Source organism: Lacerta agilis, chromosome 2, assembly GCF_009819535.1.
Source record: "Lacerta agilis isolate rLacAgi1 chromosome 2, rLacAgi1.pri, whole genome shotgun sequence".
Taxonomy (NCBI): Eukaryota; Metazoa; Chordata; class Lepidosauria; order Squamata; family Lacertidae; genus Lacerta; species Lacerta agilis.
This window is the reverse complement of record NC_046313.1, coordinates 29,180,484-29,200,535: the sequence shown is the minus strand read 5'-3', so window position 1 is coordinate 29,200,535 and position 20,052 is coordinate 29,180,484. Positions and strand designations below refer to the sequence as shown.

Sequence of the window (20,052 nt, the reverse complement as noted above, 5' to 3'; positions counted from 1 at the left end):
ACCTGCACAAGGAGGGAAGCTCTGTGCACCCACCGGAGTAATGTACAAAGTTACTAGAACAAGGCCAATAACTTGCTCCTCAATTCCTTAAGCATACTGAATGTACTTTTTTGAGAAATAAGGATCATATTCTCTAAAACACATGGAATGCTGACTGATGCCAGGGAAACAATGTCTCTCACTTTTATGTGACCACTCTCACAGTGTCTGAAGTGCTGACACAGATGCACAAATCAAAACCCACCTGCATGAAGTCTCATTGTTGGGAGAGGGGCTGCAGCTCAGTGGCAGAGCATCTACTTTGCACGCAGGTGGTCTCAAGAAGGTTCAATCTCCAGGTAGGGATGGGAGAGAACTCCGCCTGAAACCCCGAGGAGCTGCTGCCAATCAGTGCTACCAATGCTGAGCTAGGTGGACCTGTGGTCTGAATCAGTATAAGGCAGCTTCCTATGTATTGCACTCGCTGTGCAGGAGAAAGGAACTCTGCCCTCATTCTGCCAGGATAGCAGCTTCACAATGCATTCTTCATGCCCTCCAACTAGCCAGCTCTTCAATTTACATCCGACAATACGTTTGACATGTGCTTGTGTTTTAAATACATAAAAAGTGGACCCTGTACTCAGTGATCAGCAAACAGTCATGATGGTTTCAGAAGGTTTGTTTGTTTGTTTACACTGCCCTTCATCCCAAGATCCCAGGGAGGATACAAAATGAGAATACAAAATACTTCAAACCCTGTTCTTATTTCCAACTGCTTCTCCATGTTTGGGTGGTTTCACAAGACAGAACTTGGGCCAGTATCTGACTATATCTGTAGAAAATAATGGGTCTTTTCTTCAACAGTGGCTGAAGTTTGAGTTTTTAGAGGATTTCAAAAAGTACTGTTCGTAGAGATAAACTTGAGTTATTTGCACTACACTTTTAACTGCTGGTGTCCCTAACAGAGAAACGATTATCAAACAAAATGGTTGGAGGGGGGAAGATACCAAGCAGGATAAAAACCAAAATAACAACATATATTATGATAGCAGCCAAGAATATTGAATTTCAAAACAATCACTTTCAAAAATATAAAAAACATACACACCAGAATATTCCCCTGGGTATGCAGCCCAAGAGAAAGAAAATTGGAGAATCCCATGTAAACTAACATTGTGGGACCATGCTCCATAAGTCAAACAGCAGATATATTGCACATCACGCTACAAAACAAGGCATTTCATACAAAATGCACACTTACTTCAAATTGAGTCCCACTGAACTCAGTAGGACTTCTGTATAAACACATTAGGATTATTGTGCCGCATTTAGTCGTTTCCCTTCAAAACCTAGAAGATCTGGGATCCTCCTACCCTTCAAATGTTGGATTCTATTCCCATCCAGCCATGATGGCCAAAGGTCAGGTGTGATGGAAACTGTGTTCCACCAACAGCAAAAGGGTAGCAGGTTCCTCATCCCTAATCCCGGCTATGCGAGTTGTGTTTGCAATCCTCTCTTAAAACAGACATCAAGAGCTTTAAAAGCAACTCATTAATAAACCTACTAAAAGGACATCAGTAGAGTCAATACTCTCCATTTCACTAGTTAATGCTGTCCATTGTATATTCATTCAAATCAGCCAACTTAATTTCAGAAGACAATGAATGGAGAAGACTGATGCTATTCATCAAGCTACATGTGTGACCCCACCCCCTATTCGAAAGCCAAATACTTGTAATGGTTTTTTTTAAAAAAAATTTAAATAAAGTCAAATCATAAATGCTGTTTGAAATAGATGAATGAAATTTATATTACCCACTACAAACAAAATAAAATGTACTTGAGTATCTGCACCACAATCTGTTGAAATGCATAATTCTAGCCGAGGCTATATGTAGAGTTTTGTAACTAGGGTTATAGGCGCCTGGGCTATGCCAGGAACGGGGAATGTTTCCTGCTCAACTCCAGAAAGAGCAGAACTACTACTGAAACCTTTATTTTCATTCCTGTGACTGCAGCGGTGCCTGGCATATACCGTGCTGTGCTGAATATAGCATAGAAATGAAGGTGCGCATAGGGAAGCAGACAAAAGAGCAATCCCACTAGCCACAGCTGCCAAGTGATATTGGCCTACCTCAATTGCTCAACAGAACCTGGAGTGTGTGGTATTGAGAAGGCACACATATGTGCTCTATCAGGTGGAGCATGGCTGCTGAGCTCATCCACCTGGCCCTTTAATGTCTGTGCTTGGCTTACACAGTTCAGGCATGTACACTAAAAGGAAGTGAGGATTCTGGCTAACCTGAACAATTCTAGCTGTAACCAGCCCAACTTTCTGACATTTTCACACAAAGTCATGGCAACCATCCCAGAGATGTGACACAACTGGGTAGTTGTCTATTTTTCTTCCTGATCAGCTGGAAACACTCCCTTGTCAACATTGTTTCCTTCTGTAAGTACTTATAGACTACCATTCCATTTGCTGAATTTAATCTGCATTCGAGGTCTCGCTTGTAGCTCTGCAAATATGACATTTTGCAAACTTGGCCTACAGCTGATTTTGGGCAGTTCCCTCTTCCCACCGCAGCCCATCACTCCTCATCACATGCTCTTCAGAAGGGGCCACTGACCCTCTAGAGACTTTTCTGGAAGCAGGCGAATCCCATTCAGCTTGAGTTCTTCCACTCAGTAACTAAGCCCTCAGCTTTTATTGTGCCGACAGGTAGCTAGGATCTGAGGCTCACTGTACAAAATAATATTTAGCAATACAGAATTTTTATTCTCATTTTAAATGGGCCTCCAGTCTTTGGTCTTCTTTGAGACCAAAAGTAGAAAATCTTCTGCTTGGGGAAATAGTGTACATTACAAAAGTTGTCCCTCTTACAGAGGAGCATAGGGCTGCTACAGAGGCACCTGTCTTACTGATTCCATATGATGCCAATGTTTGACACTGCTGACATCTGCTGACAGCCTGCAAAAACCAGCCCACCAAACTGCTATTGGGCCTTGATTTGTACCAAATTGGAATTGACAAGTTTAAGCAGTGCTAGGTTTATTTACGCAGTGCTAGGTTTATTTACGTAGGTTTAGCAATCCTTCTAATGGGGATTTTCTCATGTTCTTTAACAGAACTGACTGTGGAACTGGGCTCATCTCCTTTAACTATAGCTGGTGGAGAAGTTCCAATCTGGAAAAACCATGTAGGCTGAAATGGATCTGGATGGGGGTCCTTAGAAAGGGTATCTAGAGGGACCTCTGCATTATGAAAGAATGGAGGGTGACCGTATTTCAGAAATGAGGCCCCTCCTGTCCTTGTATGCTGATGACCGAAAGAGACAGCAGCAGCCAATGAGGGCTCTATTTTCAGCTTGCTGTTTACCAAATTAAACTGGTTATTTCACCAGTCCTTAAAATCTCAGAGCAAATGCTAGATTTGCTTAATATTTGGGTAGTCTTATGCCTCTGCATATAATAATATGCACAGGCTGATGGTTCTAAGGGTTGTTTCATATATTCTCCCCATGTCACATGACTTCCTTCTCACCTGGTGAGTAGCTACTACACCTGCCCTGAAACCTTACCCAAACCTATCAGGGTCTCAATGGAACTTACTTCTGAGTGCAACCTAGGACTGCAGTATAACAGAGATCTGAATAAATCAAAAGACTCCCTTCTGTAAAATTTGAGACCTCATGCTAGGAGGCTGAATGTTTTCAACTTCACCATTTATCTATTTTTAATTAATAAGCATTTTATGCATAGAAGAAACTTAGTTAAAACTAAGTACTGAACATGAATACTTTTCTCAACAACTTCATTCCTCAACTCTCACAGAACAATTACCTTCACAGTTCTTAAGCTGAAGAAATGGATGGAAATCAACAGGATTTTTATTTTTTTATTTTAGAATACCCACTTACCCAGTAGGTCTGCTCCTTCATCCACATCCCCTATCAGACCAGTGCCAGCAGAAGATAGTTCTTCGAACAGTGATTCTGTATTACGATCAAATGCTTTGTTCTCTATGCCTTTGGTAGGTGTGCTGCAAAACACAATTGGAATTTAAAAGTCAGGAGAATAAAAGTTTTAAAAATATGTAAATGTGCACACACAAATGAGTGTCAATGTGTGCGGGCACATGGTCTTCTAAATCACTTCATGCGTCTGAAAACGTGGGTTCTAGCCCATAAAAGCTAACGCCACAATAAGCAGCAGTAGCCAATGTGTTGTCCTCCAGATTTTGTTGGACTACAACATACATCACCCTCAGTTGCACGGCCAACAATTCAGGATGATGGGAGTTGCAGTCCAACAACATCTGGAGGGCACCACATTGGCAACTGCCAATATAAGGCATTACAGTCATGTGTGGCTCTAGAATTATGTGCTAGAAACCTACCAGTGGGTGCTCTTAACTGTCAATGGGCAGAGACATAAGGCACACATGTCAAGGTAATGCTTCCTCCCCACTTCCCCCAAATGCACAGCTAGTCACCTGGGTTACTCCTCCTCTCATCCACTTGACTGGCCCACCTCCCCATGGCACCAGTAGGAGCTCAGTCCTCCTTAACTTCTCACTCCAAGAGTCCTCTGCCCTGGCATTCTAGAGCACTTAGGCAGATCAGAAGCAGCACAAGACTGTCTCACACTGGCGGAGGAATGGGGGTGCGGAGGGCGCGGACTGCCCTCAGCACCACTATTCCAGTAGGGTGCCATCACGCCCACCCCACTATTCCAGTAGGGTGCTGCACCCCACCCCACCCCACCCCCGCATGCTGGGCGCCACACCTCCAGAACACACATCACACCCCACGCCCCCGCCTGCTCTCCGCCCCCCATAGCGGAGCATGCAGCTTCGCCACTGCTCTCTCACACACTGTCCTTAGCTCTCCTGGAAGACCCTGAGTAAAAGGGCAATGACTGCTGCATAACACACTGCTCTGATCTTCTCGGCTGATCAGGACCCTTTGCACTGGGCAGGCAGGCAGGCAGGCAAAAGCAGAACAGCAGCACAGTGGACAACTGTATTGCTTCAGACATTCCCAAGCGTCCTAAGCAACATGGGCCACTTATGGGTCCTCCGGATCCTGGCACTTGCCCACCAAGACTGTTGGAGCTTATAGGTGGAATTCAACATACAGTAGCATTAAGTGGGGTATGCATGCAGGCAACAAGGTCTGCTGCGCAATGGGACTTCCTCCCACCCCCGCCTTCACTTAACCCTGTTCTGGAGGGTTCCCCCAGCCATGCAGAGCAGGCCTAGGGGGTACGGGGTGCACAGGAGGATGGGGGAAAGGCCCATTGTATGAATAGACCTCTTCCACACATGCAACAACTTAGCTGAACCCTCCCCTTTACATTATCCCACCCCAAGTTCTTTACTGATGAGAAGTGTTCAGCAAAATACCTTGAACCTTTATATCCACTAAGGTCTTTATCCATATCCAGCTCTGGAGTGGATTCGATGATTGCCTGAACTTCAGATTTGTCTTCATTTTCATTAGAACCTGGGGAACAGAGCAGAAGTAACTATTTATTCCCATTTCTTTTTCATCCTATCCCAAGAGCTTAAGGGAACTACTATGTATTGTATTTTAATTTCACAGCAACCCAATGAAGCAATGGCTAAATTATGCCAAAGACCAGAGAGATTCATGGCTGAACTATAAAATTACACTGGCAACAAGTTAAATGGCCACTCCATTGCCCCTTAAAAGTTACAATAATTTTTTACCGCAAGGGTGACTTCACAAAGACACTTTCTGCACAAAACACATTTCCATAAAAGAAATACCAGTAGTATTTTTCCCAGTTTCTAGATCTTTAACATTTTATTAATTTGTTCTAAATACATTTTATTAACTTATTTTAAGTACATAAAGGAGGCATGAATATTTATACTTCATAGATCATACAATGGATTTGGAAGCCACAAACAATTTTGTCCCCACCCCCAGTGTGATAACCACACCAAAACATACTTGTACCTGATCACACAAGAACACCACATTTCCTAAATATTAATCAAGAACATCACGCGTTCCTCTAATATTTAGAGGAATAACTATTCTTCTGGAACTTAGTACGCACACATATTTACACGTAAGACAGAAAAAAATTCAGCTTTAAACTGCGCATAGTATTGGCTCCAGCCACACAATCCATTCTAGGAACTTACCAATAGACACACTTCTTGTTTCTTGGGCTACTTGCACTTCAATGTTCTTGTTCCCTATATCGGAGTCCTTCTCAAGCCCTTCCTTGTGTTCTTTCGAGGGAGATTCAGCAGGCGCAAGCACATCTGAAGCAGCAGTTAAGACTGGCGTAGTACATTTGGAACCTGCTTGGCTAACATCAGAAAGTTCATCCTAAAGTATAGAGAAATTCAAAGTAATTACAGAATTTATATGATAACATTCCCAGTCACCGAATGGATACTAGACTGGTTGGAGCCAGTTCTCCTCCTAGACATGTCTGCATAACACCATCTTAGTTATCTTTCAGAAGTGAGGAAAAATCAGTCCTATTCTCCCACGGTTGTAATAGTATTCAATATCTCCTTTTTAAAAATTTGATACTGTTTATACTGGCTCTGCTGTTTCTATACTTGTGATTTAAATGCTTTTTGACAATGAATTTTAGTCTGATTTATTTGTTTTTATTATTGTTGTTGTTGCAAGGTGTTTTGTTCTATATGTTAGGTAAACAAATAATGGTCAACACAGAAATTGTACTGCTTCTTCTTAGTATTCAATTGAGCAAACTGTGCCATGGAAAGTTCCAAGATCATTCTCAATGGCTCAGAAAACGTATTTTTTCCAGGAACTAATGTAAGAACTAAATGTACTACAAGCAGAAAACATAGCTGAATTTAAGAGACATTTTGCCTACACAAGTCCTTGTGATCCTCTTTCATACTGCAAAATAACGGGTTACAACTATATTGTTGAAACAGACTGAAACTACAAACGCAACACTGGGCAATCCAGCATTAAATTTCAAAGCTTTACAGAACACTTGCTTAGCATTTGCATAAAGAAGTACATCAGAGTGGTATTTCAGCAGATCCATTTATAGTGGCACATGACAAAAAGAGAAAATCTCAATTTCAATGTTATGTCAAGAATCCTCTCACGACACTTCTCCAAGGTCAGATACGTGAAAGGTGAAGGGTCAAGCAACTCCTTGCCTATTCCCCTTTTGAGATTTAAATTGTATCCCCTGCTTTACATATGAATGGGACAGACTCTTGCTTAAAGCACTAGTTTTCTGTATCATTATATATAGTATGGTCCCAACTTCAGATGATAAAATACCGGTACTTAGCAAATTGACATAATTCTGATCCAAGCTTGGGTGTCTGCCAAGAAACTGATAAGAGGGAAGAACATCAGTGGTAGCACATTCCTCTGAGACAAAGATACTAAATATGGCAGATGCAAATATCAGTGCCTCACCTTGAATAAAAATCCTGTACAATGAAGCACTTTTGCCAGCAGCAATCTTGAAGCATCAGGGCAATTCTGGGACCTGGTGAACAATTCTACCATAGCTCTTTGGCCTTGCCCAGAAGTACCAGATTCACCAACACCTAACCTAGGTCCTATCCAAGCATTCTGCTTCACTCTTCCATCATTGCAACCACCATCATAGGTTGTTCTCTGAATCACACCTGTTTTTCCCCTTGCTCCTGCCAGCAGACTGCCTTTCTTTCTCCAACCCCCACCCCCCATTTCCTTGGCACTTGACCTGCCCTCTTAACACTTCTTTCAGCTTCCAGATTCGGGCCACGTGAATTCTGTCCCTTTAGCAAAGTGTTTTTGCCCACAGCATAACTATCCTTCTAGCTTAAGCTTGACAATTCCGAGACTGCAGACATCTTTGGGTTTATATCCTTCTAGTTTTGTCATAAAGTATCTTCCCTGGTCCAGCCTGTAATAAACCCACTCAAGGAGAAGCTTGTACTTCCATGCCTTTGTGGAAGGAGGCAACATTTCTTGCAAAATTGCTTACGAGGAGACAAAATCGATGGTTGACAGTACAACCTTGTGTGTACAGTGGTACCTCGGGTTAAGAACTTAATTCATTCTGGAGGTCCGTTCTTAACATGAAACTGTTCTTAACCTGAGGTACCACTTTAGCTAAAGGGGGCTCCTGCCACCGCCGCACGATATCTGTTCTCATCCTGAGGTAAAGTTCTTAACCCAAGGTACTACATCCGGGTTAGCGGAATCTGTAACCTGAAGCACCTGTAACCTGAGGTACCACTATACTCAGAAGTCAGTCCCACTATGTTAAATTGAGCTTACGCTCTAGTAAGTGCATTTTGGTAGTAAGCACATCAGTATGAAGCAGAGATACTTAAAGACCACTTTAATCATTAAACCTTAATAAATACTACCTCCTGGGGGAAATGTAGTGAATTGATAGCAGCATGTATTTATATGGATGGATTTTCCATCCTATTTCAAGGAAATTATCTAAACCATATTAAAGACCAAACTCAAGTGATTAAATGTTAAAATAAAATGAGAGCTCTAAATATAAACTATATATGCATTGCCACAATGTCTCACTCTGAACTGGCTGAGAAAATTACTAGGTTCTGGTCTAGGACTGCAACCACTCAGCCCCGAGCCAGTGCTCCTCACTCTCTCCTGCAGATCAGATAACTCCATGCTGGAAACTGATGAGCATCTCCATCATGTTGTGCCTCCCAGTCCAGGGCATACCAAATGATAATGGTCAAGCCTAGTAACATGCCTTCACAGCCTGCCCCAGCCAGAAACTCGTAGAACATTTTTAAATACTGTACACTATTTAAGACAACTGCCCTTCTCCTCTCCTAATTTCTCGGATCTCACCCACTCTTCCAAAAAAAGCCACACAGTTCCAACACTCCTCAATAATTTAGCCTAATCACTCATGGAGAGGAAACTGCAGTCGTAACCAAGTGCATCCACAAAGCTCCGCACTCAAGCGGAATAAAAACTTGACTTTTGTTTAAACGTTTCCCAACGTCTGTATTCCAGCTGCATCCAGGAAAGAATGCAGCACACAGACCACTGACCTTAGCAGACAAAAAGCTCACAACAAATGGCCCAACTGCCAACAGAAGGGGGCAAAGGAAAACCTCAGAGCTTAGTTTGAATAGTTTAACAGAGAAACAGATTAGCCCAGTTTCATAATTAGAATTCTACTGATCTACTGCAACTGCTGCATTTCTGCTCCTGCACTTGAATTATCCAACTGTCTGGGCAAACATTAGCTAATGCTTCATCCAAAACTGACTGCGGGTGTTAATTTATTTTTCCTTACTTTCTCATTATGATTTTAAGTGTTGTAACATCTATTCTGGCCTCAAAAATCCTGTGTTCTCCTCCTCCCCTCCCCTTCCTCTATTCATCTGAGGCAGGAGGCACAGTCATAGGCAAACAGCGGGTATATCAGCAAATAGGGGCTGACATTCAACCAAGATTTACTTAGACTCATTGATATTAATTGATATGGCTAAGCTAGGTTCATTAATATCAGTTGGTCTACCCAGAGTATACCTTAGTTGACTACCACCAAGAATATCAAACTTAGAATAGTGAAAAATCTGGGTTCAAATCCCGACTTGGTAGCGAAGCTCACTGGACTAGCCAAGGGACTTGAGCACATAATGCAAAACCATTGCCTATTTAGCCAAAGTGTGAACACTAACCATTTTTGTTTTCTGGCAACAAGCCACAATGTGATGCTATGGTTTGCTGTTTGCTTACAAAGTGTGGTTCATTTTAATTACAGTTTGGTGTTATGTCTGAACCTGGCATTCTTGCTTAACCATGGTTTATTTGGCCACCCCACCTCAGAAATATGTCCAGCTATAAAGGTATGAGGCAAGAGCACAAGGAAAAACAAATCAAGCTTGGGAGAAACAAGCTGTAGTTTATTTGCTTCTATGATTCATGGTATATTCAACAAACCATGGTTAAAATTAACTATAACTTGGCATTATGTGTTTACACCGTAATCATTTTTCACCCTAACCAATCTCAGGCAGGGCAAGAAGCAGGAAGACGACCCTGGTGTCTTTCAGGAAAGAGCAGGGCAAAAAAACAAACAGAATGGAGTATAGTGTAGAATAGACAAATAACTTAGCAAGTTTTGCTCTTCCCGAGAACTGGTTTTGCTAATTGGTTAGGACGGAGTCCCCCCAAGCAAGTAATTTAGCCTGAAGTGTTTACAAAGCGGGTTACAAGAGTTTTGTCTTCTGTAATCCAACCGTATACCCTGTACATTCTTGACAACTGCCTTTCAGTATCTATCCCACATTAAATGTGCAATATTCTTTGCGGGTAGCGCTGTGGTCTAAACTACTGAGTCTCTTGGGCTTGCCGATCAGAAGGTTGGTGGTTTGAATCCCTGCAATGGGGTGAGCTCCCGTTGCTAGCTCCTGCCAACCTAGCAATTCAAAAGCACGCCAGTGCAAGTAGATAAATAGGTACCGCTGTGGTGGAAAGATGAACGGTGTTTCCGTGCGCTTTGGTTTCCGTCACAGTGTTCCGCAGCACCAGAAGCGGTTTAGTCATCCTGGCCACATGACACGGAAAACTGTCTGTAGACAAACGCTGGCTCCCTCTGCCTGAAAGCAACCCCATAGTCGCCTTTGACAGACTTAGCCATCCAGGAGTCCTTTACCTTTACCTATTCTTAGCCATGTGGTTCAAAGTTACCTTCCACACTCACGTGTACAATCCACTTTACAACTGTGAAAGGATAGGGACACACTCTATATGGATGCAACTCATCTAAGGCCTCCTATGGGCTTCATACATAGGATCTAAGAGAGATGTACTGGCACAAATCATGGCGCAAGTAGGGCAGGGGTCAGCAACCTTTTTCAGCTGTGGGCCGGTCGACCGTCCCTCAGACCATGTGGTGGGCCAGACTATATATATATATATTTGGGGCGGGGGGGTGAACGAATTCCTATGCCCTACAAATAACCCAGAGATGCATTTTAAATAAAAGGACACATTCTACTCATGTAAAAACACGCTGATTCCCGGACCGTCCGCAGGCTGGATTCAGAAGGTGATTGGACCGCATCCGGCCCATGGGCCTTAGGTTGCCCACCCCTGAACTAGGGGCTTTAGAGCTGTGTCAAAGGGCACACATGATGAAATAATAAGCATCAGGCACAAGTTCAGAGACATTGTTTTTCTCAGTTTACTTTATAGTACTTTAGTTTCACTGCATTTCAGAATACAGTTTCACAGTGTCCCAAGAGTGCAAAAAATGTCCCTTAACCAGACAATTTGACTTGTACATAATCCACCTAGCTGTACTGAGACATGGAAGAATGATCAAGGAACATCACATTATGGTTGCTGGATAATCAACCCCAGGATGTAACAACTGATTAAAGATTTCGATATTGAACTGCCTAAAGAATTTTAAGGAACTTAAATGGAAATGACTTCCAACTTGTACTCAGTGGATTTTAGTAAACCACTTCAGAGCTTAACAAATGCCTGCTAGGTGGATACTGTACAATCCAGGATATCTTAAATACTTCTAAAGATTACAGACATTGTGCAAAGTTATCTGAACAGTATAGTGTAGTTGAAAAAACCTAACACATAACCCCAACCCATCTAAAAGAAAACTGTAGCTTGAAATATTAGTTAATTCAGAGAGACAAGAAATGGAGGAGTTAGAAAAGGCACTCTACCCAACTAGAAAACTGATGAAAAGGGGTGTGGTGTATCTGGAAAACCAGAATTGAGATCCTGGTCTTCCCCCATAGTCCAGTGCAACCTGAGACCCATTCATCAAAACATACAACAGGAAAAAAAGACTCACCTTCAACTCACCTGGAAAGACTCTCATTTTAAGAAGATTAAGAACTAAAGAAAGATAGTTTGGGGTTTAGGTTTCAACCAGGCACAATGCATCATAGGAAACATATTATTAAAACCTCACCAGATGGGAAAAATAAAAGCACTAGGTCACCTTTAAACTGGTGCGGGAGCGAGGCTGACTTAGTTCACGGAACTTCCAATTATCTGACCCAGGAGTTTCCACTGTTCCTCTGTGATTATCAGGTGTGAGAAGTGCATCTCCTGGAGGCAGCGGGAAGATGCCCAATGATATGGGAGGTTCCTTTCTGCTGGGAAGGAAAAACCAAGTTACTGTATTTGCTTTCGTTTCTTACACTGAACAGACCTTTGAATCTCAGCAGAAGTAGTGAAAGCTACTGGTTACTGTAACCAGGCCTTCACAATATTAATTTCTCTTTTTAACCAACTGCTATCTATTGATGTTTTATTGACTTTTTAATTATGCTAAATGGATATTTATGGAGTGGTTTTATTATATTTTGTATGTTGTAAGCCACTTCGATACTTTATGAAACTGAAGATTAGAAATAAAAGAGTTAAGAATAATTAACAATTTCAAAGTACATTTCAGATAACTGTTCTCTCACAAGTTTCTACATGTAAGTATTAGATTATAGTCACTCATTTTGCAGGGTGCTGTTTGTAATGATTTTTTACTATAATTAAATTGACTGTCAGTAGCTATGACAACAAAGCTTTAGCTTACACCAGTGCTGTGGAGGTGGGGCTTAAAATTTGCAAGCATCCGCAAAACAATGTGGGCAAAGACATACTTCAAATGTATGGCAGCATGTAGAAGAGCCCGACATCGGATTTGAAAACAGCAGATTTTGAAAGATAACAGAATAAAAGCATTCGGGTCTGATTAACAAGATAATGCAAAATACCTGGGTCTCAAACAGATTCAGCTTAGACTGGGATAATGAACTGGGGACAGAAAACTCCCAGAAGGAAAACAAAAATGAAACTGAACAAGTGATTAAATATGAACCATGTACACTATCATCCATATATAAACAGCAAGAGTGCAGGTTTCTATCCAATGCTGTTTTGTTAGGAGAGTGTTAAAACTTCTAAAAAGTGTCTAGTTAGGCAGAGTAATCCAAGAAGAAGAAAATATCTGGTCTTTCAACCAATGCAGGAACAATTAAGGGCTCTTTTTGGACACAAATTTCCAAAAGTGGAAATCCCCAGTGCTAAACTGAAGCAACACTCCTTATTTCAATACTGGTTTGTACATATGATCCAAGGGTTTACTTTGACAGTACAAACATCTTCCCGTCTTATAATACAAGGGGTCTCTTCATATTCCTCCCCAGTGGAAAAATCTATCCCTAGCATGATGCAGTTCACCCTCCTCTATACAACTCACACAGAATTGGTGCTATGGAGAAGCAATACCTATTTAGCATCATTACTAAGCTTGGCAATGAAGAAATGATAAAACACATCTTGGTTAACTGGCCAATAGAAGCTTTTATTTAAACTTTAATTTACTGGAACAGAAACAAAGGAGAGATAATTAGGGAAATTCTTGTTTATGTGACTTTACTGTCTGCCAATCTGTCCAATTTTGTAACTGTGCAAGCTATCATAAGAGGGTTTTGGTTGAGTGACGGGTTTATTTTTCTACTATGTATGGATGAATTACTGAAGCAGGTATCAAATCACCACAGCAGTAAAGGTCACTGCACTGCAAAGCCTGTCAATGTAACTATTCTGTAGGAATTGTGGCACAACTGACCAGACTTTTTGCTATGAGTGTTAGAAATCATTTGGAGTCCATTCAAGTAGCTTATTTAGTATTCTTACATTTGTAAAAAGCACATGAGTGAGGGGAAGAAGCTCCACTTAACCCTGTGTTATTGATGCCTTCTTCAAATTATTTTGATAAAGTTTCACTACGCTCCATTTTAGGGTCAAAAATGGGTGACCACAGATTTCTGGATGAGGAGGTGGGAATTCTCCCTCCTTCTGGGTTCAGAATGAAGTCAACTCGTTTACACACAGGGAGTGTTAGAATGCCAATTGCTGCCATGCATTTTTTACTTTTTTTTTAAGTGGGCTCTTAAAAAAAAAGGGACCAGAACACATACATTTGAGATTATTGATCATGCTAACCAATTATCTTCTTATTGTGCATGTCAAAAATTTTTTTTAAAAATTAAAAGAAGCTCTGAGGTCAGGGAACTTTTCAACTACTTTTAACATTAATTTTCATGTTTTTCAAAGAGAGAAAAGATTCAAGATGCAAAGACTAGCATCTGCTAAAGATGTAGAAACCAGAATGACCTTGTAAAGACTTGCCTGTTGTACCATGCTACAAAACTAACTACTTCCCAAAACTAATTACTCTTGATGTTTTCTACTGCAGTATAAATATTGTTTTATAAATATTTGAATTCTACAAACCAAATATTGTAATAAAAATACTCAAAATAAGCAAGTATACTAAGGACTTCTTAAATGCTATCTCCCACACAGCATTTTCCTATATACACATGCCATGCCATGAAAGAACATCAAGAGCTCTTTTTATTCTGTAAATGCCATTATCTAAAAACATACCATTGATTCAATACAAAGTCACACATTCATTGTTAATCCACTAAACCAAGTAAAGGTTAGCGGTCAGCTACTGAAAATTACAGCTATGAGGGATTGCAGCCAAATTCTCTATAGTTCTAGGCAAACTTAACATGATCTGAATTTTCTATTTACTACAAAACCTTTAAAAAGTACTTGCAGATAAGCCATATTCAACAACAGGAAAAATATTGAACACACAAACACACATGGCTGGTTTGGATGTAATGCTAAACCATAGTTTAGAATTACAAGAATGAGCCTAACCTTTCCCTGGGTTTGCAAGCTCCCTTCTTTCCCCTCCTCCTACAGTGAAGAGTCTAGAAACTTTTGCATCTTTTTAATTATCTGCAGCTTGCCATGTTGTCTGAACCTGAACAAATTGTGGTTAATCTTAGCTATGTTTAGCAGAAGCAAACCAACAATTCTACGATTCAATGACCATCACGCCATAGTTAATGAAGTTGGTTTAATTCTAGTGTGCACAGAAAATATTAACTACACTTTAGGGTTTGAATGATATTTCAAACTCCATAATCTAAAAACCTGGTTTAGCATTATGTCTAAACATATGCATTCAAAGTATTAAAAGGTTACTAGAAGATAACACACCAAGAGAACCACACAGATCCTTGTGAATAAATCTTTACATTTTCTTCTACTGCCAATGTGAAATTAACTCCAATGAGATTGGATTATTGCATTCCCTTGGTGGTGTTCCACCTCATCATTCCTTCCTGCACTTAGAATCATAGAACTGTTGAGTTGGAAGGGACCACAAAAGTCACTTAGTCCAACCCCTGCACTTTTGGGGTAACATGAAATATGTGGGACCACCAAGAAACAGCCTACACTGTGACTCCTCCCCAGCAGAATCTAAAAATCCAGAGGCAAAGCAATGTATATAGTACATGCCTATTTGGTCACAATGCTGTTTTAAAGACATGGATGAAGCTCACTTTACATAACAACATTGTTTTTACGTAACAACAAAGGTAAAATTATCCACAATAGGTTGTATGGATGCTCCTAATTATATTGGCCATAAGAAAGTTAGAAACAATGTTTGCTAAATTGTAAAAAGTTGTACTTTGATTTTTACTTTTGCTTACTGAGCATAATCAAATTCTGCCCTGATACATCCAAGTATTGGATTGCATACTTTTAAATACGTAACCGAAGTTTTCAGAAAGCCGTATTAGTGGTCAAATTGCAATCTGCTATGAAAAGAGTTTTGCTATTGCTCTTTTAATTAAAGATATTTAAACCCCATTTCTTCACTCTACACCTTAGCTTGTCAGCATTCAAATTACAAAAGGAGGCAAAGATGCTATTACAGTATAATAGTTTCACAGACTATCCGCTAGCAGATTCTGCAGAATTCTCTGGAGTAAAACACAGACCGAATAAATGAAAGGCCTGAACGACCACAGAAGCAAGGCTGCCCAGCATTAGTCAAGCACCTGACAATACAGTGAATACAAGCTTTGTCCACAATGTATTCACATAGCACTTTTATGCCATTTACAGGATTCAGCAATAAAAAGAGAAAGGCTAATAGCCTTCAAGAACACAACTGACTTTGTAGTCTCAAAGAAAGCACAATGAAGCCAATTTTTACATTTTAAAACAGGCATTTTATGATTTTTTTTGTACAGCCTATAGACACCAAGACTAAATTCTGCCTGAAACAGACACTTATGAGATTAGCATCATCCCACCATCTCCTTCCTGCCTCCCCTTCCCAAGAGAAGAGAACAAAGAATACAACGAAAATGACAGAGGGCTCCATAGTTCAGGGTACCTGAGAATCCTTGGTAAGTTCTGCGTCAGAGCTGGCACGCCAGTGGATATAGAAAAGTGCACAAGCAGCAAAACAGAGAGAGAGACTAAAATAGCTGAATTAATGACCACCGCCCCGCCAACGAAGCCAAACACCAATAGCAGCATGCATCCAGGACTCATGGCGCTGCGCTGGCATGGTGAATTGCAAGAACCAAGGCTACGCAGGGGACAAGGGAGTATCTTTGTAGTGAGTGTCTGTCATTCACTTGCTGCCACAAAAACAATGCCATCGGCAGCAGCTTTCCACTCTCTTCCGCAGCCGCTCCAAAGCAAAATGACATCACCTCACTCTCCTCCCCCACCTAACCGGGAGAAAAAACCACCATGGAGCTGCTTCTCTTCTCCCCAGCATCTATGCAGCAACCTAAAGATACAAGCAAGCTTGCTCGCCTCTTTCTCCTCCCCACTACTTCAAACCACTGCTGCTCAGCTCCAGTTCATTGGATGGGAGGCTCCGACATCTACATAATGTAGTCCCAAAGCTTCCACCAGAGACGCCCTCTCACAGAAATGTGCATGAAGGTACACACCAGACAATCGCGATTCAATTATTTCAAAACCTTTAATTGCTAATCTTTTTGTTGCTGCTTCAGTCTTGTTTTGAAAACGAAAAGGAGGGACAGCTTGCCATACCAGATCTATGTGTACAAGCTTAAACCTAAAATATTAGCAGACAGCCAATCCAGGCCTTGAAGTGTCCCAACAGCAAAAGCATTATTCGCCCCTTCCCATAACCCCTCATATACTGCAATAATGAATAATTCCACCCCATCATTCAGCCTAATGTTTGAAGACAAAGAACAAAGTCGTTAAGATAAAATAAAGTAAAAAATATTAAAAAAATCCATTCCAGTAGCACCTTAGAGACCAACTAAGTTTGTTCTTGGTATGTGTTTTGACTATGGCAGACCAACACGGCTACCTACCTGTTTAAAATAAAATATAATAATTATCTTCAGCCAAAGATCAGTAAAGCTTACCTAGTTCTACTGTGCATGATGGGTTCTAGTTGATCACCCCCAGTCAGTTGATGAAGTTTGGCTCTTTCCAAGTGCTCCATGTAATTATGAATCATCTGTTATTAAGAAGGAGGGGGGGTTACTTTAGAAAACTATTCATATCTTTTTAAGCAGAATGGAAATAAAATATATGCCTCCGCCACCTGCCCCAAAGAATAAACCTTCTCTTAAGCTACTATGAGTATTTTGTTTTTTGGATCAGAAACTTAATTCCGTTTATAAAGTAACCCAAGTATCAAAACATTTTACCATTAAATATCTTCTTTACAGCAATGTTATTTTTCCCTCCCAGTATGCACAGAAATTTCACCTTGACAACACACCTTGAGAAGGCTATTCGTTGATCTTTTACACTGTCTTGATTATTCCAAGGTCCCCATTCCAGCATATGCAAACAGCAATCTGAGCAGCACAATACAAATACACACCAATAGTTTTTCACCCAGGTGCAAATTAACAGAATAGACAGGAGCCCAGTGAGTGGAAGAGATGCAAGAGTAAACTGAGAAAACACACAGCACACATATTTTTCATGTATTTTGCAAAATGCACAGGTTTCTGCAGAGTCAAGCACGACTCCTATGCTTTCTTTCATGTACAAAGGGCAGAGCAGGGCAGATATGAAACCTGCTCCATACCGAAGTGGGGCCCCTAGATGCATCACATCTTAAACCAATAAGGAAGGAGTAAAATGTCAAATAGTTTCTGATTTTATTCCCCTTGAACTTGCCATGTTATCCTCCATCACATCTCGTCCAAAATCTGTTGGTTTTGTGTGGCTCCATAATCCGTCACACTAGGCTGATTCCAGACCCAGTTCACGCAGTTGTACTCTTTAAAGTTTTCAGCACAAGGAAATGTACTTCAAAGCATCCTAGAATGCTAGCAACCACATGGACTTCTTTTTAATCTGAGAATTAAAGGCACTAACTACCATTCCACAAGGGTCTGAAATTGTGCCCTACCTGTCCAAATTCCAAGGTAAGGTAACTTAATTCAAGAGGTTTGTTAAGCTTTTTTAAAATCTCCTCTCCGAAGATGTGTTCTAAACGTGTTGTTTCCCCTAAGTGGCTAAGAAGGGGTGAACAAGGGAAACATTGAACATTTCTGGCCATGATGGAGGACAAGAAGATGCAGAGAAAAAAAGTTACATGTCCACAGATTCAGATGCACCTTTACAAGAGGTACCTAAAGTATCTCTGAGATTAAAACATACAGAAAAAAATTCTCTCAGTCTCTCTGAAGGAACATATGACCTTAACATGAAAATACAATTTTTTCAATAGGCAACATTTTAATACAATTCCCTCCACAGCAGAACTAATAACCAGCGCAAACGAATCCTTCTGGGTTTCAACTATTTACAGCTGAACAAACCATCACATCAAATAATATCACACTGTGGTCACTCAATATGCCACATGATTGTTTTTTCCAGCCTTCGGGGCCATTTTAGATTAAGCTCTAAGCTGCAAGCTGTTAGTTCTGCATTACTAGTGCCCAAATAATGAAGCAGAAGAAATAATGTTTACCATTAATAACTACCAATGGAATGCTTTAAAAAATGTTAACATTGTTATACTGATGATAATTGTGAGGTCTTGTTTGCACCGTCAGCCAATTTGAATGTCTAAGTGTTTTGTGAATACTCTGCACCTCAAACACATGGGACACAGCTGGCCACTCTTTCTTTTTAAAACACAGTTGGAAATATAATGACAATTAAAAATTTATCACTTATATTCCACCTTTAAAATAAAAAACTATTTCCAACATGACTTACAAACAATCAATAAATAAACCAACTTCAAAACATTAAAATACTATTTATTTACACTAAGGACAATATCCAAACCTGTTTCCCTTCCTCTTACTGCATGTCACCAAAATCTACACTGGAATAAAATGGCTGCACTGGATACAACATTATTTTTCCCATTAAGGACTGGCAAGTATACAAATGATTAATTTATTCATTTTCTTCATGTTCCACTTTTCTGCTAAATATTCCCACAAGATTGCTTCCAATAAAAAATAATTATATCACAATTGAAACTATGTGTACCACCTTCTTAAATATCTGATTTAAAAAATGTATTGAGTCAATTTGTTACTGGGTCTAAAAAAAATTCAGGTACTTAACATTCTTCAGCTTACAAATTGATTTACTTGTGGCCCATAAAGCATGTAAGAGAGTTCAACCGGATGCACAGTTAAAAGGAATTATAAATAAAATTTCAATGTGGAAGGGGTTAATTAGCTAACCTATATATATTCACCTGAATGTATTGTTAGTCCAGTGAATGTATTAAGTATAAAAGAACTTCTTAAGGTTTTCTGTATGAAACTGCTCTGTAAAGCTGTGAACTTTGATCTGCATTATACTTCTCTCTGGCAAGCTTTGCCTTACTAAGTGTCTGGAGATAAGAACAGTAGACCTTACACAGAGAGTACTGTAGCTGTCCTTGCAGAGAGGAACTGTTGCCTAGGTCAAGAGATAGGGTGGCCTTGCTGGAGTGCGCATGAACCAACTCTGCCTAAATGTTCTTTTGCCTTATATGTCCTTTTGCCTTATATGTATAACAGGAAATGTACAACAGGAAATGTTCCTTATATGGACAAGAGGAAGTTTTCTGGGGTGGGAAGAGAGCCAGAGAACTGTCTATAAGAACTGTCTGAAATTTGAGTAGTTTTGTACTTGCTTGGATGTCTGAACACCGCAAGTACCTCTGCAT

The 20,052-nt window shown here is 40.4% G+C and overlaps 1 protein-coding gene across 18 annotated transcripts in view; it reads right to left on the bottom strand.

Moving 5' to 3' along the window:
* Positions 1-20,052, bottom strand: part of SPAG9 (sperm associated antigen 9) — a 71,765-nt gene that overhangs the window by 29,696 nt on the left and 22,017 nt on the right. For 4 of the 18 annotated variants that reach the window (XM_033139160.1, XM_033139167.1, XM_033139162.1 and 1 more), the window contains exons 4-9: positions 17,279-17,373; positions 11,980-12,136; positions 6,158-6,347; positions 5,387-5,486; positions 3,900-4,021; positions 1,088-1,099 (exon numbers count right to left, since the gene is read on the bottom strand). In XM_033139160.1, the coding sequence (XP_032995051.1) occupies positions 1,088-1,099; positions 3,900-4,021; positions 5,387-5,486; positions 6,158-6,347; positions 11,980-12,136; positions 17,279-17,373 (676 nt within the window). Of the gene's footprint in view, positions 1-1,087; positions 1,100-3,899; positions 4,022-5,386; positions 5,487-6,157; positions 6,348-11,979; positions 12,137-16,257; positions 16,721-17,278; positions 17,374-17,640; positions 17,655-20,052 lie in introns of those variants that run through there. The other 14 variants (XM_033139164.1, XM_033139169.1, XM_033139166.1 and 11 more) reach the window with 9 other exon arrangements.